Source organism: Giraffa tippelskirchi, chromosome 14, assembly GCF_054371585.1.
Source record: "Giraffa tippelskirchi isolate mGirTip1 chromosome 14, T2T-mGirTip1v1.2.pri, whole genome shotgun sequence".
Classification (NCBI taxonomy): domain Eukaryota; kingdom Metazoa; phylum Chordata; class Mammalia; order Artiodactyla; family Giraffidae; genus Giraffa; species Giraffa tippelskirchi.
In genome coordinates this window covers 54,694,776-54,718,113 of record NC_137288.1, presented here as the reverse complement: position 1 = coordinate 54,718,113, position 23,338 = coordinate 54,694,776, and the positions used below count along the sequence as shown (strand labels likewise).

The following is a 23,338-nucleotide window of genomic DNA, read 5'->3' as shown; positions in this document are numbered from 1 at the left end:
TCACAGTTGGGGTGGACGAGTGACTCTTGTGCCCCCACTCAGGTTGTCCCTGCCCCTCACCTGCAGGGCACACCTGCTGACTCACATCCTGCTCCTCTTCAGGGAGTGAAGTTCACATTGAATCTGCCTCCACGCCCTCTGGGATCCGCCCTAGTTCTTCCCTGTTCCCAGTGGTGTCAAACCTTCTACCCCAGTCAAATCCACATGGAGATTTTCGGCTTTTCAGACCTTTATATAATCCCCACAATTTTTTTTTCCCTTGGTAGCCTCAGACTGAACCCAATCTCTTCTAAGAAGCCAATTCTAGAGAACAGAATTGACAGCCCAGAAACAAACCCACAACATCAGTTCAGTCGCTCAGTCGTGTCCGACTCTTTGCGACCCCATGAATCGCAGCACGCCAGGCCTCCCTGTCCACAACATACAGACAACAAATTTATGACAAAGGAGCAAAGAACGTACACTGGAGGAAGGATGGTCTCTTTAAGAACTGGTGTTGGGGAAACTGGACAGCTCCACGGAAAATAATCAGACCAGACTGCCACCTCACACCCTACATAAAAATCAAACTCAAAACGGATTAAAGACTTGAATGTAAGACCTGAAACCACAGAATTCCCAGAAGAAAACACAGGCCATATGTTCTCCAACACTGGTCTCAGTAATTTATCTTTCTGGATGTCTCCTCAGGCAAGAGGAAGAAAAGCAAAAATAAACAAAAGGGACTATATCAACCTAAAAATATCTTGCACAGCGAAGGAAACCACCAACAAAACAAAAAGACGGCCTACCAGATGGGAGGAGGTATTTGTAAATCATATGTCTGATAAGGGGTTAATAATCACAACATATAAAGAACTCATAAAACTCAGTAGCTAAAAACAATCCAATTAGAAATGACGCTGTCACTGGGGAGCTCTGGGCAGGGTCGGGAGCAAGAGAACCCAGGGGAGGTCTGAGTTCAAATGGACCCTCTGCCAGGAGCCCACCAAGCTGGGCACCATCTGACGCCCAGGGATGGTAACCCAGACATACCGGTCCTGCTCCAGATGGAACCTAAGCATCCGGCTGTAGGAAAATGAACCTGGTAAACCAGGGAGGCTGGTTTCATTCCAACCAGCTGATTAAAAGAAGAAAGACACAGAGGCCTGCTCATCAGTGTGTTTGATGTCGACGGGCTTGAAGCTTGTTGCCAGCAGCACCTGAGGTCCTGAGCTCTGGATTCTGGCTGTGGAAACGCCTCCAAGAGGGTGTTGTAGCTGCTGCAGGTGTCTTGCTCACGCTCAACAGGTTGAGGTGGTCTGGCTGACCCCTAGACCACGTTGAGTGAATGGGGTGGTTGGACTGGCGCTTACTTTAGGGGGTGCTTTTCCAAATCAAATATGGCAGGGTGGGCATGCAACACCCCCACCTGAAGGGCACACTCGCACTAAGGCTCCTTTAGGGAGAAGCAGCTTTAGTAAGAAGGGTCTCCAACAGCACACTTCTCATCTGAACTGAAATAAACTGAGTAGCTCATAAAGTGAACTTAAAAGTTTATTCTAAATCCATTTGGAAACTGTGCATTTGAAGGCAGAAAAATACAAAGGAGAAATAAGAGCAGAAATTGTACTAGTGGTTGCACGGAAGAGGAACCATTTCCTTGGTTATGTTTGAGCTGGGCTTAGCCTAGGGCAGTTTCAATAAGGAGGAATCTTGTTCCCTTGAAGAAACTATTACAGTAAAGAAGTTAATGATCTGGGCTTCTAAAAATGGGCAAGCAAACAGAAATTCAGGTGCTAAAACTGAGTCCAGAAAAATACTATGCTTCCTGAACCAAATCAACCTCTGAATTATTCTTCCTTAAATAGCTTTGTAAACAGCATGTACACTCATGTGCAATAACATGCAGTTTAAAATGATTTATTTGACAAACTTTTGTGGTTTATATTCCAGCATTTCATCAACTGCAAAAGTGAGGAAATAATTTGTGGGCCTGATATGCTTTTGAAAATATGTATGTTTTATAAAAACGTACATTCATGTAGTTTGAAATGAACATATTCTAAGAAAGGCCAAGCATATATAAGCACTGTTTAATCTCACAAAATATATTAATTTTGTTGGGAATATCTGCACTATAAAAGGGTGCTAAATGTACCAAAGGATCAACACCAAGCTGTTTTTTAAGCTATAATTTTTTCATTCTGAGTCTGAGGAGGGTTAGGACTCATGATGTGCTCACATACAGCTGCCTCTGTGCAACATGCAGATGGGAGGACACCTAAAAGCAACAGGTTCTAGAGAGAGAATGTGGGGAGACTGGCAGGTTTTGCTCATAGTAGACTCTGGAACAACAGCCAGTCAGACGTAATGATACTTAAATACGAGGGTCAGTGCTCATCTGCACATACCTCTGCATTTTTCCCCCCGCTTAAACACACACATTCATACATGAGGACATGTTATAGTGGTGAACACTTGGTTCTCCACCTTCTGAAGGGCTTGGAAGAGTCCTCTGAATTATTTCCTGAAATACTGGAATTGTCTCATGGAGAAATCTTCCAGTGAAAGGAAGGGGGCATTAAAAATACCCTTAAGTATAGATTAATATGCTTGCTGACGCAAAAGCAAGTAACTGCTCTCTTTGTTGTGAGGATCAGAGAAAGTGGTGGCTACAGGCTCTACGTTTTCACTTTTACTCTGCACACCACCGCTCCAGAAAGACGGAAGGCAGCACAGCTGGGATCTGGACTGAGAGGGTCGAGTCTGCACCTGCCCTTCCCACACTTCCAGATGCTGCATGAGAATGTCAGGGATTTCAAAGGTTAAGCCAAATATCCCAGCTTGTATCACTATTTCCAAGGTTTTAAAGAGTTGTCGCTTTAAGACAAGATAATAAATACGAATAACTAGAACCTAAATTTTATTTCTAGTTTTGATTAAAATCTAAACAAAACTCGCTTCCACACACAGTCCCAAGGCTTCTCAAACCCATCAACAGTTCTTTGGCAACATTAGAGAAATGCAACTGTCATGCTAATTGGTATACTTTAAAAAAATCTAATCAAAGTCTAATGAAATAGGAAAATAACCAGAAATGTGTGAGAGAAATTCACTTGGAAATAACCGTCACACATTAAGCCTTGTAAATCTTAAAACCATAAAGAAAAGATTTTCACGTATGATATGTGGAGATCAGGTAGCATTTTCTTCCAGTTATAGAAAGGCAACTACCGCAAGAAATTTACAGGCCGTAAAAAGTAAAAGAGTATTACACGAGAAGGTACTAAAGTAATTTCAGTGTAAGTTATGAGAACAGATTAATAGTCAGCTGTAGACTGCATTTGACGGCAATAAACAAAGGATACAGAGAATGGCGCTGCCCATCAAATAAGTCGCCGAATGAACAGTAGATAGTCCGGCAATCGACCTAAGTAATCATCACCCCTCAACTCCAGATATTATCAACTACACAGAAATAAAAAGAAAACTGTCAATTTTGATAATTCGGGCAGAAAACTGAATACACGGGAACTAGAGTTTTGACCAAATTTTTGAGAAAGATTCATGTAAGTCAAATTAACTAGATACACTTGATCACAAGCCATACACAACTTTCAAATCCAGTTAAGAGTTAAGAGAAGGCCTGGGAATTCTTCGTGTGTCTGGAGAGCACTGTAAACCCGAAGGGAGAAGCATCTTGAGTAAGAGCAGTTCAGCATTCTAGCCGGTTCCGAGGTTCTAATGTAGAGTATCCGTCTTCGGAAGGTCGCTTGCGGCCGGCTCGCCTCTGAGCGGTCCAGCGGTCACACCTGGTCCCGCAGGCGGGCCAACCTCTGGGACAGCTCGTCCTGCTCGGCTGAGGCCACGCTCGTCCCCACGGAGCCGGTCTGGCCCTGCGGCAGCTCCATGTTGAGGTCGAGGCCGGCCTCGTCTGCCATTTCCTGCAGCAGCATGTCCACCTGGCCCTGGGGAGTGGTCAGCGTCGTCGTGCTGCTCATCGTATCCTCCATCTGCTGCGTCTGAACGTCCAGCGTCTCGAACTGGTGCTCGAACTTGTCCATCAGGGCGGAGATCTTCTCGAGGTTCATGGTCTTCAACGTCGCGTCCATCGACTTAACCACTCCGGCCATCGACTTGGTCACCTTGCCCATCGTCACGGCCGTCTGGACCCTGGCGGCCACCGCGTCCACCCGCGCGCTCATCCTCAAGAAATTCACCGCCTGGTTCTTCTGGCGAATCGCGTTCTCGGCGTGAATCCTAGCAACTTCCATATTGCCCTTCTGAATGGCCTTTTTAATCTTAGCCTTTTCGGCCTTTTCCTCCTTGTCGCATTTTTTGGCACTCCTGCCCAGTTCTTTGGCCGCGAACTTTAAGTTGAACAGGTGTTTCTCCATGTTGGACATGTTCGGACGGCTTCCGAGGGTCGGCGGCCACGGTCTAGGAGGAGGCCGGAGGAAGCAGAAAAACAGAGACCGCTCCCCGCCGCCGCTCCTTTGTTTTGGTCTCACTTCCTGTTTCTGCCGCCCCGGGCGCAGGCGGTGACGTCATCCCTCGGCGCCCGGGCGGGGACCGCGGCGTAGCGGGTGGGGCCGCGAGACGCACGGCGCCAGGGGCGGGGCCCGTGGGACGCACGGCGAAGGGGGCGGGGTTTCCGGACATGGACCACTGAGACCAGAAGTCCTTCGGACCCGATCCTGCAACGCCGACTGCGGCCTTGTCGACTAGGGCACTCGCTGTCTGTATCTAGTTCTCGCCAGTTGTTAAAGCACTGAAGCATTAGTAAATTCACAGAAGTGCGTGTATGCACACTTTCTTACGCACGGACAGGCTGGAGGCCGGAGGTGTCCAGTTAAAGACTGAAAACCAGGAAGCTTTCCTGAGGTCAGCCGACTTTCTCCACCTGCTCCCGCAACTTCCACCTTCTCAGGGGAAAGTGGACGTTAATAATTAAAAGTACAAAACACAGAAAGTTTTATCATTGACCTGCACCTCATTCTTTGGGGACAATCTGGCTGCAGCCTGAGACATCTTTTTACTGCAGTGGATGAAAATACCTTCCAGTCCACAGACCACTTCATCTATGCCGTGGCTGAAGGTCAGCTAGTAGGTGAACTGCTAATAACGACCATCCAGAAATCTTTCTGAGAGTTAGTAATAAAAGACCCATCTTTTGCCGACATGATTCTATATATTTTATAAATATCCAAGGACCTTCACTCACATTTAACTTTGACAGGCAAAACTGTCATTTTACATGATGCAGGCAGATGATGGTGAAGTGCTGGGACCCACACCCACTGGCACATACCAAATTGTCACCATGTATCATACCCTTCAGAAGTGCAGGCTTGGAGGTGGCTGCAGCTGGTGCTACGGCTTTTTTCTTTTAGGAAGAGTCCTTTGGTACAGCAACGACAACATAAAAAGGTCCAACCTGCCCTAAGGAGCTCAGCTGAAAATGGATTCTGAAACTGTTTGAGATAGTTTTAATCCAGAGGCTCACCACCCCTTTGGGCCTCCTGTGATAGCTGGCCATGGTGGTGTTGGCACATGCATTTTCCTAAAACACAGCTCTGGTTATATCATTCTTGCTCCAACACCTGGGCAGAAAGGCATGTGTGGACACGGTCCCCACCCTCTTCTTTCTCTCCACACACAGGCAAGTCAGACTGAGCTTGAAAGCTGAACACCACTGTGTCACTTGTCAGTGTGGATGGGAAGGGGTGGTCACTTCTCAGTTTGGATGAGTCCTCTCTGTGGACACTGTCTCTGCTGTGTGGGCTTCCACCCTGTACATCTCCTGCTGAGATCCTGCCCCTGCTCCACACTGCTCCTCCAGAACCTTCTCCAGGAGCCCCTCCGTGCTGCACTCTCCACTCAGCACAGCATACATAGCAGACCTCCTGGCACGGGTCTGGGGACCAATAATATTATGAACCACGTGGAGGCAGAGAACAACCTTGTTCCTTTCCCCACTGTGGAACCCAGAACATGCTCTGCACACATACTGTGAACCTGTGATGCTTTGCTTAGTTGAATTTGAGAGGGGCTAGGATGTTACTCTCATCAACAACTTAGTGAAGATTTTCTTTCCCTAAAGTAGAACTCTTTCTTCATATGAGACGTTTCTAGAAGGTGGCTCAGATGGTAAGGAATCTGCCCGTAATATGGGAGACTAGGGTTTGATTCCTGGGTGGGGAAGATCCCCTGGAGAAGGAAATGGCAACCCACTCCAGTATTCTCACCTGGAGAATCCCATGGACAGAGGAGCTTGATGGTACAGTCCATGGGGTTGCAGAGAGTCAGACATGACTGAGCAACTAACACTAACACAGCTGTGAATCACTTCACCTTTCCCACTATTCTTTTCTTTGGGGGGCATCTTTCTTCCAGAGTATTCTAAAACCAGTTAAGTAAATGGACGTGTCTGAAAGGTATCACATAAACACAACAGTGCAAAGCATGAGACCCTATGTACACTGCAGTTTCAAGTTAGATTAAGCAAAGTCTGACTTTATAAACCTGTTCTGAAATCCAATTTTCTTTGATTTCCTTTCTCCCAAAATAGCTGTTTCCATGGCTACCTAATCACTTATTATTAGCACTTAGAGGAAGTGCATTTTGGGGGATAATACAGTAGAGACTGTTTTTAATTTTCACAGTGGGCACCGGGGAACTCTTATGAAACAGAATCTCTGCTAATTCGCCCAGGTTGCTTGATACTCCAAAGACACTAATTTTTACCAAAAGGCCAACTATTAAAGCTCCCAGGCTCCTCCAGCCAGGCGGGTCCTCTGTTGGATGGTGCAGTGCCCACCCATTTAGAGTCACTCTCAATTTCCCCTCCCCAGCCCTCGGCAATCACTAATCTACTCTCTGTGTCTGTATGAGTTTGCCTGTTTTGGGCACTTCATACAAATTGACTCATAGGGCATGTAGCCCTCGTGCCAGGGTTCTTTCACTGAGCCTCATGTCTTTCAAGTTCACTCGTGTTGCAACACGCATCAGAGCTTCATTTGATTTTATGGCCAAATAAGATCCCTGTGTGTGGCTGGACCAAGTCCGTTTATCCCTTCATCCTTTCATGCACATGTCGGTTGTTTGTGCTTTTGTCTACTGTGGATGATGCTGCTGTGAACATTTGTACATGGTTTTTGTGTGGATGTATGTTTTTAAATCTCTTGGGTGTACCCAGGAGAAAAACCGCCGGGTTCCTCCGTGTTTTAAGTTTCTGAGGAACTGTGGTGAGACCATTCTTGGATTCTTCACTGGAAGTTCAGTCCCTCGGGAAGCATCTCCTCCCTTCAAATATTCCCATGGTTTCTGCCATGGAAGAACAGACTTAGAATGAATCCCTTTCTTAGTTAGCACCTGGGTTCAAAATACAAGACTGCTGAGCAGATAACATGGTGACTTGGAGTCATGCCAAGATGTTGGCAGATTTTTTTTCTTGAGAATTCAGAAGAGAAGGGAAAAGAAGATGCGTCAGAATCCTGGATTCTGCCAGGGCGAAGCTCAGCTCAGCTCCCCACCACCCCATGCTGAGCCCTGGGCTCCCGATTTCAAACAGCCCTGACTTCATGCAAAGATACCCTCCCAGGAATTGAGCCTCCAAAGAGGAATAAGACACATTCTCCAAGCAGCTGGAAACCTGGGGGCTGGGCAGGCAGGCTTGAGTGTCCCGGTCCCAGGGCATTCCCCGCTGGATGCTGGAATGTCCTTTCTTCCATAAACCATGGTGATGGGAGGTGGAAGCAGCTACTTTCCTTCAACATCTCATTTGGCAACATAAACACATTGGGCATCACGCGTGTGTGTCTAACAAGTGTTATGAAATGTTACTTGTTCTTGAAATCCCTCGGCCCCAGCCTCAAAATCCGAGTGCAGAGGAAAAACAAGCTCGTGATTAAGAAACAACAGTTGCTGATCCCACTTGAGTCCTATGCATATTAAAATGGATTAAGGAAGCCAAGCTGGGGATGTTAGGATTAACCCAGAGAGTGATGTTCGCGGGTGGGGGTGGGGTGGGGGGCAGAGTCCAGAGCAGGAGTCACGGTGTTGATGTCTGACAAGCCTGCAGTCTTCATCTTGGATCTCAGTCTCGCTCTCCCTAATTTGAAAGGACAGAACTGAAGGAAACAGCAGATCGTGGCTGGGGTCCTCTTGGGTGACAGCGCTGATTTCAGGCCCTTCAGGAGATCCCTTGAACCTCCACTCCCACATGGAGACATGGCAGCAGGAGCTCAACAAGGGCCCCCAGGTGCCAGGCAGGCTCTGGGGTGTTTGGCTCTCTGCTTAGTCAATCCTACAACAAGTGCACAAGAACAGAGTCCGTGACTTTATTCCCACGAAGCACCCTGCCCAAGCGAACATCTGGATCCTGATTGCCTGCCAGCAAAGATCAGGCTGCTTCTTTTTGTCATATGTGCCTTGCATATTCTATTTTAAAGTAAATCATTAATTCTATCACTATGGTGATGTGCTCTTTTCATAAGATACAGAGAAATGCCTAATGGGACACTGAAGGGCGCTGAAGGCTCAGGACTTCACTCAAGAAATGCTGGAAATGGTGATCAGACATACCCTCACAAACCTCAGATGCAAACTTATATAGGTTTTAATGTTATCTTGAGCTGTGCTGGGAATTCCAGCTGCTGGCATTTTCTTAATATGACATTCCCATCTCTACAACATTGTGATTTAACATATAATTCCACTGTGGTTTTTAAGCGACGGTGACATGGCCTTAGAAAAGAGCGTGAGAGGGTCTCAGATGGGAGATGAGGGCCCCTCTGGGAGAGGTGGCCCCCAGGACCCTCAGGTTGCGTTTAGCTCCACCAGAACTGTCCCCCACACCCACACCCACATCTAAACCCACCAGCTCTCTGGACTTTGCAATCCAGCTGTGGAATAAGTGAGCACAGGAAAGCAGTCACAAATGTGAGCCAGAGCCTGTGGTCTATTTACAGGGTGATGTGGATTCAAGGCAAGTCTTGAAGGAACTGTTAAGCACAGCAGGAAAAGAGAAGTTTTAAGTACTGCTCTAGTTAATTAGCAAAGAGTCGGAGGTGACTGAGCATGCACAACTAGTTAACTACAGATCCTTATCAGTAAATAGACTTTCACGTACATAAGGGAGGATCGTTAATGCTGTTGGTGGTCATTCAGGGCGCCTGGGGCAGGTCTGTAGGCACCTCTGGCTAACCTGGCCCTGTCGGACAGCCCAGAAGCTCCCTGTATTGGGGCAGCTCGCCACTTGCCAGCGGCTGAAGGGGTGCGGCTGGCTCCCAGGCACAAGCGGGATGAGGTGAAGTAAGGTCCCACCAGCACCATCTGTCTCTCTGTCTTGGCCTCAGGGACTGCCTCCTAGGAGGATCCCCCCTCTTGCCACTCCTCCATCCTCTGCAGACTGAACATCGTTGCTCAGCACCTCTCCTCAGTCTATACTCGCTCATCTTGTCCAGGCTCTACAGTTATCAGTGGGCAGGCACCGTCCACACCTGGGTCGCTTCCTCTCATCAACACCAGCTCCTACATCCAGCCACTTGCTCCCTCTCTGTCTCTGCTCTGGTATCTCAGCTTGGCTTCTCCAAACTGAAGCTGGATGGCGTCTTGTCCTCCACCAACGACATCTCCCAGGTCTCCATCTGAATAACAGCATCATGACGCACCTGTGGTCACCCTGACCCCCTCTTTTCTCCACCTCTCTCATCTGTTCTGCTGCCTGGCTCTGTCCCCATGGACCAAGGCTCACCTCTAAGCCCACCACCTGCCCTGAAGCACCCATGGATCTCTGTTGCCTCCGTTCCACCCTCTGAGCAGCAGCCAGAATGACCTGACAGTCTGGGTCATCACATATCCAGGTGATGCCACTTGCTGCACAGGGTGGGAGAGCTGGACTCTGAGGGGCAATGCGATGGGGGCGCCCACCCTGGGCCGGGCCTTGTGGGCAGACTCACTATTGGGCGCAGTCGATGAGCTGGTACTCGTTGGACCGCTCGAAGCAGGCCTTCACGCCTTCATCATCCCAGAGCTTCTTCACGTGATCAAAGAATTCCTGAAATTTGAAAAAGTTATGAGTAAGAAAACATGTGCTACCCATCTACCAAAAGTTAAAAGGAAAAAGAAAATGCCAAAACCATCTGCAGGGTAGGTCGGCTCCACACAGGGTGGAAGGCCTCATTCCTCAATCTACGTAAAACATTCTCATGGTCCCAGAGAGTTCCCAAAGCGGAAGTGATGAGTCCAAAATTAATGACATTCATCAACTATCCGTACCACTAAGAATTCACAGTTCTTAAGACTCAGTGACTTGACTAGCAGAATGGCCACTTCAGCCATGAAAAAACACACTAGTTATAATGGCAAGGTCTGTTTTAGCTTCTTCTCTGGTGGCTCAAATGGTAAAGAATCTGCCTGTAATGCAGAAGATCTGAATTCGATCCCTGGGTTGGGAGTTTCCCCTAGAGAAGGAAATGGCAACCCACTCCAGTATTCTTGCCTGGAGAATTCCATGGACAGAGGAGCCTGGCGAGCTACAGTCCATGGGGTCGCAGAGTCGGACATGACTGAGCGACCAACACTTTCATTTTTAATTTTCTAGGTGAGAATGAAGCCACGATCATGAACAGACATGACTGACCAGGTGAGTTATGTTCTGCCCAGAAGCATTAGGTACATGAGAAAGAAACTTTTAAAATTACAATCTTTGGGGATAGTGATTTATTGTCTTCTGGTCTTTTAAGAAGCTCTGAGGTAAGCATGAACTGGGAATTTTCATTCAAGCCCATCCATGATGGTACCAGCAGCCTCTGAAGCAGGAAGCTGGCCACCTGGGTAAAGGTGACTCTGTGAACCTGTATTTCCAAAATTACCCATTTTAAATGAGCAGCGCTATGGTAGCAAATGACTATACATTAGCAGCTAAATATAAAAGAAGTTATGTAAATTTTCAAGAAACTCTCTGTTAGAATATTTATATCCCCTCCCACACCAGGAAGCACTGACTTCCACCTTCTATCTGCAGGGGAGGGTCTGGGGCAAACCCTCCATGAAGCAGCTGAGGGCACACTCCCTAGCAATCAGCACAGGTTCTTTGCAGAAAAAAAAATAACAAACTGAGTTGGCACATTTTTTAGAGATTCACAGTTCCATACAAGGGTAGATCCCAGTTCTGAGGGGCCTGACATTTATACAAGTTTTAGGCCCTCTAGGAAAAAGGAAACACAGAATTACAGGTACAAATTAGGTCCAGAACCCGGGAAGGGAAGTGGGGGCCCTGAGTGTAAGCATCACCAGATTCCAGTACGTCTCATCCTGACTCCTAATGTCAGGAATAATGTTTAAGCTTACACCATGAGTCTTTGTGTCTATCGTGTCTGCCTGCCTGTTGGCATCAACAACAAATCCATACTGTCCACAGGGGACAGGAATGGACAGCGTCCATGCGAAGGAGAGGAGCTGGACCCTCAACTTTTATCCTGCCCCCTGAACTGACGCTTTCTTCTGGAACCTTCCAGGGCTGCTCCCATCTCTCCAGAGAAGGGGTCTGTGGGCTTCCTTAAAAACTTCTAAGAGCCAAACAAGGACAAACACACACACACACGTTTAAAGAGAAATGCTCTCTTGTGCTATCATCTGCTAGTCCTGGCAGGCAGTGATGCCACTGTCTCAGTGATGCTGGAATTTGAGCACTCCCTTTCCCCCACTGCAACCTCTTGTGCAGTGGTCCTGGAACAAAGTTCCTTCCTGTCTTTAACAAGGGTCAGGATTAAAAACAGGATTAATTAAAAAAACGAGGTATGGCAGAAGGGAACTAGGAGCAGGAAAGCGAGTGACGTGAAGCAGATTGAAGTAGGTGCTGAGAGCATAAGGCAAGGTCTACACACAAGCTCGGACCTGTGCCCAGACAGGGTTTCTAAGCTTCTGTGCCATCAACTCAGTGATGTAAGTGAAGTTTTTCTTTAATAGTCTAAGCAGAAGCCTTGGAGACAAAGTCACAGAGAGGTGCTCGGTCCAAGGAACAAAATGCATAGTTCTTGGGGTGATGCTGAAGACAGCAGAGAGGTAGGAACCTGGTTGCTGTGTCAGTCAGTTCAGTCGCTCAGTCGTGTCTGACTCTTTGCGACCCCATGAATCACAGCATGCCAGGCCTCCCTGTCCATCACCGACTCCCAGAGTTTACCCAAACCCATGTCCATTGAGTCGGTGATGCCACCCAGCCATCTCATCCTCTGTCGTCCCCTTCTCCTTCTGCCCCCAATCCTTCCCAGCACCAGGGTCTTTTCCAATGAGTCAACTCTTCGCATGAGGTGGCCAAAGTATTGGAGTTTCAGCTTCAACATCAGTCCTTCCAATGAACACCCAGGACTGATCTCCTTTAGGATGGACTGGTTGGATCTCCTTGCAGTCCAAGGGATTCTCAAGAGTCTTCTCCAACACCACACTTCAAAAGCATCAATTCTTTGGCGCTCAGCTTTCTTCACCGTCCAACTCTCATATACATACATGACCACTGGAAAAACCACAGCTTTGACTAGACGGACCTTTGTTGGCAAAGTAATGTCTCTGTTTTTAAATATGCTATCTAGGTTGGTCATAACCTTCCTTCCAAGGAGTAAGCATCTTAATTTCATGGCTGCAATCACCATCAGCAGTGATTTTGGAGCCCCCAAAAATAAAGTCTGACACTGTTTCCACTGTTTCCCCATATATTTCCCATGAAGTGATGGGACCAGATGCCATGATCTTAGTTGTCTGAATGTTGAGCTTTAAGCCAACTTTTTCACTCTCCTCTCTCACTTTCATCAAGAGGCTCTTTAGTTCTTCTTCACTTTCTGCCATAAGGGTGGTGTCATCTGCATATCTGAGGTTATTGATATTTCTCCCGGCAATCTTGATTCCAGCTTGTGTTTCTTCCAGCCCAGCGTTTCTCATGATGTACTCTGCATATAAGTTAAATAAGCAGGGTGACAATATACAGCCTTGATGTACTCCTTTTTCTATTTGGAACCAGTCTGTTGTTCCATGTCCAGTTCTAACTGTTGCTTCCTGGTTGCTGTGACCTTACACCAGATGCCGTGACCTTACAGCAGACGCTGTGACCTTACAGCAGATGCTGTGGATGATGCCAAGAAGACAGGGGCAACTTCAATCTGCTTCATCTTCCTCCTTGGGGAACAAGACCTTAGGCAAGACCAAGGCCAGGTGCCCAGGAGTCTCCACATTTACTCTTTAAGGAGTTCTCAGACCTTTGTGGAAAATTCCAGGGTGGCTGTGGCTGTGACTTATTTACCTTTTCATCAGGGAAAACGTCACACAGAAGCAGAGAGACTGCCTCCTAGCACTCGCTACCCACAGGCAGATTCCACACTCATTGTGTGGCCGGTCTCTTTATCGGTATCTCAGGCCTTCTCTCCCACCTTTATTATTTTATAGCAGCTCTCTTACACCACTGTTTTATTTCAACATTATTTCTAAAAGATAAAGGTTTAGAAATCATAGCCACAATGCGCGTGTGTGCTAAGTTGATTCAGTTGTGTCCGACTCTTTGCGACCCTATAGCCCACCAGGCTCCTCTGTCCATGGGATTCTCCAGGCAAGAATACTGGAGTGGGTTGCCAGGCCCTCCTTCAGAGGTATAGCCACAATACCACAACCTCAAATAAAAACATACAAACCAGTAAAGAAATGATTCTGTGACATCACGAACCACTGCAGCTTCTCGAGCTGCAAGCAAACATTTGTTCAGAGCCTGGCTAGAATCCTCCTACATTTGCTAAGACTACTGGGAAGTAAATATGAGGAATAACTTTAGTATGCCTCCCTTAGCAACTAAAATGAACAATACTAAATAAAAATAATTTCAATGTTGTGTGTGCATGTCTAAAAAGAGGGTGATTCACAGTGAAGTGTCACTTGTTTTTGACATCTGGGAGTTGAAAGACACTCAGAGCACAAAGAGAAAATTACTAAGTCATACTTCCTATTTTTTCTGTATTACAGATTATGAGAATCACCTTGTGATCTTCACATATTTAGCAACTGAAATACATGGAGATTTATGTTACTCTTATTCAAAGAAGTTTGAGTTGTGTTATAGAAAATAAAAATGATAATGATACCAAATTAAACCTACTTTTACAAAAGCAAGGCTTTAAATTGTTACAGCATAATCTTGATGTTGAAATCAAAATTTAAACTAAAAATATTAAATACCCAACTTCTCCATCTCCTAGCACAGCACTTGCTTTCTGGTTCTGCTGTTTACACCTTTCTGTAGATGTAAAGTATACTCAAAGCTAGCTTGGAATTCTCAGGTGAGTAACTTTTTTTTTTTTTTTTTTTGCTTTTAAATTCTTCATTACTGCTTTAAAATAGAAATAGATGTATGCCAACAAGAAACGTAAAAAAAATCCTTGCATGATTTTTCTCCTAATATAATACAATAAAACAACATTTTGGTTACACTAACGCTTAAAATACATTTTTCGTTTTGGAAATAAAAATCAAGTCAAAAATACTTCTTGTCTGGTGAGCTGAATGTGGTGCAGGGGTCTGGAGGGCATCCAGATCTCAAGTGGGGCTGCTCCCACACTCTGTGCCCTGTCCTGAGGCAGGTGGAAACCTTCGATAGGTGGAGTGAAAAATATTATTCCTAGGATGATGTAAGGAAAAGATCCCTCTTTAATTTTAGTGTCAGGAATAGTTTTTTGCATCTCTCAGGCAATTACTCTTTCAATTTTATTATTAATTTTTAATCCTCTGGGATCCTGTGACTCTTCTTCACTTACATTACTGAGTTGATGGCACAGAACCTCAGAAACCCTGTCTGGGCACGGGTCCGAGCTTGTGTGTAGACCTTGCCTTATGCTCTGGGCACCTACTTCAATCTGCTTCACATCACTCGCTTTCCTGCTCCTAGTTCCCTTCTGCCATAGTTCATTTTTTTAAATTAATTTGTGTTATAACCTTGTGAGTGGCACCAAATCCTTTATGGAATATGTTGAAGCAAAAGTGAAAGTGAAAGTAGCTCAGTTGTGTCTGGCTCTTTGTGACCCCATGGACTATACAGTCCATGGAATTCTCCAGGCCAGAATACTGGACTGGGTAGCCTTTCCCTTCTCCAGGGGATCTTCCCAACCCAGGGGTTGAACCCAGGTCTCCTGCATTACAGGCGGATTCTTTACCAGCTGAGCCACAAGGGAAGCCCATGTTGAAGCAAAATAAATAATTAAAGGAACTGTCCATGGTAACACAGTGGACAGTGGTCATCACACCATCAAGTGAGCCTTAGAAACAGGCAGTTTGTTTCAGGTGAGTAGCCATTTAAATGGAATTTTCTGAAGCTCAAGTTTGAGTCTGATTCATCTAAAATGCACCTACTCAGTTTTACCCCTCAGAAAGCAGGGTGATCTAATAGGCTTCTGTCATTTCTCTTTTCAGATATCTGGTGGATGTCAAGTTGAAAGTGCGTGTGGGATCCATCATGCCTGGTTATTTATAATCTCTGTCCATCCTCAGGTCTAAGTGAATACAGGATACCTCAAATTCTATTTAGAAAAGCGTTCAGAAACCATGTTAAAGGGGACTTCCCTGATGGTTCAGTGGTTAATAATCTGCCTTCCAATGCAGGGGATGCAGGTTCAAGCCCTTGTCAGGGAGTTAAGATCTCACATGCTGCAGGGCAACTAAGCCCATGCTCCACAACTGGAGAAAGCCCACGTCTTGCAATGAAGACCCAGAAAAAACCAAAGTATTAACAGTAATCGGGGGTCCCCAAGCTTGTGTGTCTCCCTGCATGAAACACAGCCTCCATGGGCAAAGAACCACAGCAAGAAACCAAATGTAAGGTGGGGGTCACTTGGCCCCTCCTAGGGCCTTGTGTGTCCCAGGCAAGGTTCTCAGGGTCTCCTGGCCGAGGGCTCATTTCCAGTCTCAAATGTCCCGCCGTGCAGGTGATACAGCTCCCGTTCTACAGATGACAAAATGGGAAGGATCACGGATCCTTCACACTTGTCCGAGCCCCATGACGAGGAGGTGTCTGCCTGCATCTGGAAGCAGCTCAGTGGGCTGGGCCAGCTTCCTGTTTCCCTGCCTGTAGCAGCTCCTCGTGGCTGGAGACCACTGAGAGCAAACCCACGTTTACAATAAATACCACACTCACCTTCCCCTGACCCCCTACCTTGGACAGCCTGCTTTATTCTTAGAATCATTTCTAGCAGCCTTTGGAGGTTTACTTTATATGCCCTAAAATTCACCCATGTAGTTATCCAGTCACACATCCACCAACATAGCCAAGTCTCAGAGCCTTTCCACCACCTCCACACCACCTCCCCAATCCTCGCCCCAGTCTCAGACAACTGACAATCTACTTCAGTCTCTATAGTTTTGCCTTTTCTAGAAACTTCATGTAAGTGAAATCACATAGTCTTTTGGGTCTGGCTTCTTTCGCTTAGCCTGAGTTTTCTGGGATTTACCCGTTTTGTTATTAGTAGCTTAAAAAAAACTGCTCAGTTTTATTACATTGTATGAATAAGATCACATTTTATTTATTTACTCACCAGTGGATGGACACTGGGTCATTTCTGGGTTTTGACTGTTACGAGTAAAAGTGCAGGAATATCTGGGTACCAGCCTTTGTATGGACTTCCATTATCATCTCTTTCGGGTTAATACCCTGGAGTGGAATTGCTGGGGTACAGGGCAGGTGCACGATTAACTTTTAAAAAACCGCTAAATTGTTTTCCAAAGTGGCCATTCCATTTACACTGTCAAGAGCAATGTGTTAGGGGTTTGAGTTCCTCCAAATCTCAAGTTCCTAAAACCTTGGTTTTTGTCAGTTTAAAAATTTTTAATTATTCTAGTGAGTGCATGCTGGCATCTGGCTGTGGCCTTAGACTGCATCTCCCTAATGGCCAGTGATGGTGGACATCTTTTCACGTGATGGTTGGCCACTTGCAAGTCTTATTTTTGAAGTATCTGTTCAAATATTTTTCCCATTAAAAACTGAGTTATATGTCTTCTTATTACTGTTTTATTTTCTTTCTGAGAGTAAAATATTCTTGGTCTTCTGAGTTTCCACATATATCTGAGAATGGGCCTGTCAGTTTCTAGAGAAAAGCTGTTGGTATCTTGACTGGAATTGCACTGTGTTTCTAGGCTACTTTGGGGAGAATGCCATTTTAATAGTAATGAACTTTCTATCCGTGCACATGGTATATTTGTTTATTTATGTCTTATTTTCTCTCAATAATGTTTCCTAGTTTTTAGTGTACCACATTTTCCACATCATTTGTTAGATTTTTTTCCTAAGTAAATTTTTGGTGTTATTTTGAAGGTGTACTCTTTTTAAAAGAAGGTCTATACAGTCAGCAAAAACAAGACCAGGAGCTGACTGTGGCTCAGATCATGAACTCCTTATTGCAAAATTCAGACTTAAATTGAAGAAAGTAGGGAAAACCACTAGACCATTCAGTTCAGTTCAGTTCAGTTCAGTCGCTCAGTCGTGTCTGACTCTTTGCAAACCCATGAATCACAGCACCCCAGGCCTCCCTGTCCATCACCAACTCCCGGAGTCTACCCAAACCCATGTCCATCGAGTCAGTGATGCCATCCAGCCATCTCATCCTCTGTCGTCCCCTTGTCCTCCTGCCCCCAATCCTTCCCAGCATTAGGGTCTTTTCCAATGAGTCAACTCTTTGCATGAGGTGGCCAAAGTATTGGAGTTTCAGGTATGACCTAAATCAAATCCCTTACGATTATACAGTAGAAGTGACAAATAGATTTAAGGGACTAGATCTGATAGACAGAGTGCCTGATGAACTATGGACAGAGGTCCGTGACATTGTACAAGACACAGGGATCAAGACCATCCCCGTGGAAAAGAAAGGCAAAAAAGCAAAATGGCTGTCTGAGGAGGCCTTACAAATAGCTGGGAAAAGAAGAGAAGCAAAAAACAAAGGAGAAAAGGAAAGATATTCCCATCTCAATGCAGAGTTCCAAAGAATAGCAAGGAGAGATACGAAAGCCTTCCTCAGCAATCAATACAAAGATATAGAGGAAAATAACAGAATGGGAAAGACTAGAGATCTCTTCAAGAAAATTAGAGATATCAAGGGAACATTTCATGCAAAGATGGGCTGGATAAAGCACAGAAATGATATGGACCTAACAGAAGCAGAAGATATTAAGAAGAGGTGGCAAGAATACACAGAACTGTACAAAAAAGATCTTCAGGAGCCAGATAATCACGATGGTGTGATCACTCACCTAGAGCCAGACATCCTGGAATGTGAAGTGAAGTGGGCCTTAGAAAGCATCACTACGAACAAAGCTAGTGATGGAATTCCAGTTGAGCTGTTTCAAATCCTGAAAGATGATGCTGTGAAAGTGCTGCACTCAATACGCCAGCAAATATGGAAAACTCAGCAGTGGCCACAGGACTGGAAAAGGTCAGTTTTCATCCCAATCCCAAAGAAAGGCAATGCCAAAGAATGCTCAAACTACCACACAATTGCACTCATCTCACACACTAGTAAAGTAATGCTCAAAATTCTCCAAGCCAGGCTTCAACAGTACGTGAACTGTAAACTTCCAGATGTTTAAGCTGGTTTCAGAAAAGGCAGAGGAACAAGAGATCAAATTGCCAACCTCCTCTGGATCATCGAAAAAGCAAGAGAGTTCCAGAAAAACATCTATTTCTGCTTTATTGACTATGCCAAAGCCTTTAACTGTGTGGATCACAATAAACTGTGGAAAATTCTGAAAGAGATGGGAATACCAGACCACCTGACCTGCCTCTTGAGAAATCTGTATGCAGTTCAGGAAGCAACAGTTAGAACTGGACATGGAACAACAGACTGGTTCCAAATAGGAAAAGGAGTACGTCAAGGCTGTATATTGTCACCTTGCTTATTTAACTTATATGCAGAGTATATCATGAGAAACGCTGGGCTGGAAGAAGCACAAGCTGGAATCAAGATTGCTGAGAGAAATATCAATAACCTCAGATATTCAGATGACACCACCCTTATGGCAGAAAGTGAAGAAGAACTAAAAAGCCTCTTGATGAAAGTGAGAGGAGAGTGAAAAAGTTGGCTTAAAGCTCAACATTCAGACAACTAAGATCATGGCATCTGGTCCCATCACTTCATGGGAAATAGATGGGGAAACAGTGGAAAACAGTGTCAGACTTTATTTTTGGGGGCTCCAAAATCACTGCTGATGGTGACTGCAGCCATGAAATTAAAAGACGCTTACTCCATGGAAGGAAGGTTATGACCAACCTAGAATGCATATTAAAAAGCAGAGACATTACTTTGCCAACAAAGGTCCATCTAGTCAAGGCTATGGTTTTTCCAGTGGTCATGTATGGATGTGAGAGTTGGAGGGTGAAGAAAGCTGAGCGCCAAAGAATTGATGCTTTTGAACTGTGGTGCTGGAGAAGACTCTTGAGGGTCCCTTGGACTGCAAGGACATCCAACCAGTCCATCCTAAAGGAGATCAGTCCTGGGTGTTCATTGGAAGGACTGATGTTGAAGCTGAAACTCCAATACTCTGGCCACCTCATGCGAAGAGTTGACTCATTGGAAAAGACCTTAATGCTGGGAAGGATTGGGAGCAGGAGGAGAAGGGGATGACAGAGGATGAGATGGCTGGATGGCATCACTGACTCGATGGACATGGGTTTGGGTAAACTCTGGGAGTTGGTGATGAACAGGGAGGCCTGGTGTGCTGCAATCTTGGGGTTGCAAAGAGTCGGACACAACTGAACAACTGAACTGAACTCTTTTTAAAAAATCACTTTTGGAATTTTTCATGGTTAGTACAAAGAAATACAGTTAATTTCTATATTTGATCCTGTATCCTACAACCTTGTTAATTTCATGTATGACTTCCAGATGCTTTCACTTCCTTCCTGTGTAGCTGAGCACAGAATTACCCATGTAGCTTTAGCCTCTTTTTCCCTGAAGCATGACTCACAAGGTCTGGGCCAGAATCTGGGCCCTGTGGTTCCAAAGTGCAGAGTAACTGAGACAAAGGGGCCTTTTCTAACCACAGCGGCCAGGTTGCACTTGGTTTAAAGGTGTTTTTTTTTAAAGATACAGTAAGGGACTCTCCTGGTGGTCCAGTGGTTAAGATTCCTCCTTCCAAAGCAGGGGACATGGGTTTACCTTCTGGTTTGGAAACTCAGATCTCACATACTGCGGAGCAACTAAGCCTGCAAACCATAACTAAGACCTGATGCAGCCAAATAAAAAAAATGTCCAGTAAGACTTGTCTAAGGACTCTCTACCTTTTGTTTCAAAATTACAGTCTCACAAAACTGATCAGTGTAAAGTTTTAGTAATAAGATCCGTGACCCACAGTACAGTTAAATAAATCTACCCCATTCTGATGGGAACATATAATTTTCCTTAAAGTATTCTTCCCCATAAAATTAATTTCTTAGCTTTTGATTTTTCTCGTTCACAATACTCCCACTCTTATATCTGAGATTCTCTCTCTAAAATCCTAATTCTCGTGCACTTGAAGCATGCCAAAGAGACTCATGGGAGAAACTTATTTGTGTGGGAACAGAGATAAAACAATTATGTATTTTCATTAGGGGTAAGACACTCAAAGAATCACGACTTTGGTCTTTACTTCCAGACAGGCTCTGTCAAGTTGTCTCCCCAAAGTTCTCCATGGTATCAACTTGATTATGTAACACCTGGAGGTATTATTCTTGGTCTCTTAGTCACCCTGAGTCCTGTCTGCTTTATGTGCTGAGAGGCAAAGTGGAAGAAGGCTCGCTCTGGAGGAAGAGATTAAAGCAAATGTCTGTAAAAGGGGGTTTGCTACATTCCCACAGAATTAGATATATATGTATTCGGGGAAACTTTAGTGTAGGACATAATAGAGGAGCCTAACAAGGAATCCTAAGACAACATTTGATCGTGGATTCTAGTATCTGAGGGCCTGGGTTCCGGCCTGGTGTGGGGGGGGGGGCGCTCCTTCGCTCTGGCCACTGTTCCCCGGAGACTGGGCAGTCCTTCTGGGCAGAGGCTGGAACACGTGGCAGATAGGTGGAGGAGGTGGCTGAGGATGTGCCTGTGAGGGGTGGGACAGGAGGGGGCGGTGAGAAAGGGGTGGGAAGATAAAACCAGAAGGTGGGGGTGGCACAGGGAGGACAGACTGGCGAGAGGTCGAGGACCGGCCTGTGAAGTGCTGCCGGGGGACAGTTTGGGGGTCCTTGGCTCCGGGCACCAGGACGGGACCTGAACTCAAGGGTGCAGATCTGGCAGTGTTGTGACTAGGCTGCCAGGTGCCAAAAGGCCCCCGAGGGGAGTACATGGCGGAGAACAGGAAGCTGTGCAGGATTGAGGACACCCGCTGGCACAAGGCATCACCAGGTGCTGGGGAGGGAGCATGGGTTCTGAACACAGGGCGCGGGGTGTCCAGGTCACCAGCATGAGGCTGGCTATGGTGGCAAACATGGGCCCTGGGGACAGGAGCCCTAAGGGCACTACTGTTGGGCTGAGCTGCACCCCAGCTCCCAGGCCCTGCAAGGCCCCAGACTCCTGACTTACAGCAGGGGAGGGATGGGGCTGGCTGAACAGAACTGCAGCCACTTTCTAGAAACAAAGGCTGAGACTTCTTAGGAGACCATGTGCAGCCCCGTGAAAAGGCGCCTGGGAGCCGAGCCCCCAAGTCTCCATACTGATGAGGGTCCCCAGGGTCATGGATATCAATACAATTTATAATGCATGTATACAAAGGACCATAGTAGACGAAGATGAACAATGAATGCATGCTTAGTCACTCAGTTGTGTCCAACTCTTCGCGATGCCATGGACTGCAGCCCTCCAGGCTCTTCTGTCCAGGGGGTGGGGAGGAGGATAGGGAGCAGGCTGGGGGCACAGGCCCAGGATCCCCAGTTACTAAGGGGGCTCTTTGTAATTAACTAAGTGACACGAAGAATTGATGCTTTTGAACTGTGGTGTTGGAGAAGACTCTTGAGAGTCCCTTGGACCAGTCCATCCTAAAGGAGATCAGTCCTGGGTGTTCACTGGAAGGACTGATGTTGAAGCTGAAACTCCAATACTTTGGCCACCTGATGTGAAGAGCTGACTCATTTGAAAAGACCCTGATTCTGGGAAAGATTGGGGGCAGGAGGAGAAGGGGACGACAGAGGATGAGATGGTTGGATGGCATCACCGACTCGATGGACACGAGTTTGGGTAAACTCCAGGAGTTGGTGATGGACAGGGAGGCCTGGCGTGCTTCGGTTCATGGGGTCGCAAAGAGTTGGGCACGACTCAGCGACTGAACTGAACTGAAGCAACACGTGTACCAGGCACTCACAATAGGCTGAGGATGTACTCAGCAGGACCGTGCAGCCTCCTTGAGAGAAAACAACAGCTACGAGGAAACATGACACCCTTGGTGCATTTCTGGAGGGATTAGGGGACTCATGTTTCCACAAATTAACAGATCTCAAAGGCGCTGCTGATCTCTGCAATTTCACAGCAGCTCAGAATCTGGCATCTGACACAAAAGGGAAAGAAAACCGTCCAGAGAACCAGAGCCCTTGACATTCTGCACTTGTGAATTTGAGAGAGATCATCTTTAAGATTTCTTTCAATTCTGGGACTCTCTGATTCTGAGTTTTTTATTTTCCCTCTTTCTTTCTATTTTTAATGGAGCCATTTTATTGACCTTTAATGCACATACCATACAGTTGACCTATTTAAAGTGTACAAATCTGGTTTTTAGTTTATTTGTGGAGTTGTGCACCCATCACCATGATCACCTTTAGAACACGTCCATCACTGGTAAAGAATCTGTCTGCCAATGCAGAAGACTTAAGAGATGATGGTTTGATCCCTGGGTTGGGAAGATCCCCTGGAGAAGGAAATGGCAACCCGCTCCAGTATTCTTGCCTGAAGAATTCCATGGAGAGAAGAGCCTGGTGGGCTACAGTCCATGGGGTTGCAAAGAGTCGGACACAACTGAGCACACACACACATCACCTCAAAGAAACCCTGTACCCAGGAGCAGTCACTCACTCCTCATTCTCGCCTCCCTCTGCCCCTGAACCATGAGTCCACCTTCTGTCTCCACTGACCTGACTGTTTTGGACATTTCACACAAATGGACTTCATAAGCTACATGGCCTTTTGTTAGGCTTGTTTCATTTAACAAGTTTTCAAGGCTGTAACATGGGTCAGTGCTTCATTCTGCTTTTGACCAAATAAGATCCCACTGTGTGGAGAGACCATGTGTGTTCATCCACTCATCCTTTGATGGACATTGGGTTGCTGCACTGTTTGGCTGTTATGAACAATGCTGCTATGAACGTTCCTGTACA

The 23,338-nt window shown here is 46.0% G+C and overlaps 2 protein-coding genes across 4 annotated transcripts in view; both read right to left on the bottom strand.

Annotated features, from left to right (window-relative positions):
- The window catches only part of GNAL (G protein subunit alpha L), an 84,811-nt gene that overhangs the window by 10,985 nt on the left and 50,488 nt on the right, over window positions 1–23,338 (bottom strand). For all 3 annotated transcript variants that reach the window (XM_081561687.1, XM_081561688.1, XM_081561689.1), the window contains one exon: window positions 9,945–10,042. In XM_081561687.1, coding sequence (XP_081417813.1) covers window positions 9,945–10,042 — 98 coding nt within the window. The remainder of the gene's footprint in view (window positions 1–9,944; window positions 10,043–23,338) is intronic.
- On the bottom strand, window positions 1,519–4,504 carry CHMP1B (charged multivesicular body protein 1B). The gene has a single exon (XM_081561690.1). The coding sequence runs from the start codon at window positions 4,386–4,388 to the stop codon at window positions 3,789–3,791; it is 600 nt and encodes a 199-aa protein (XP_081417816.1). The 5' UTR covers window positions 4,389–4,504; the 3' UTR covers window positions 1,519–3,788.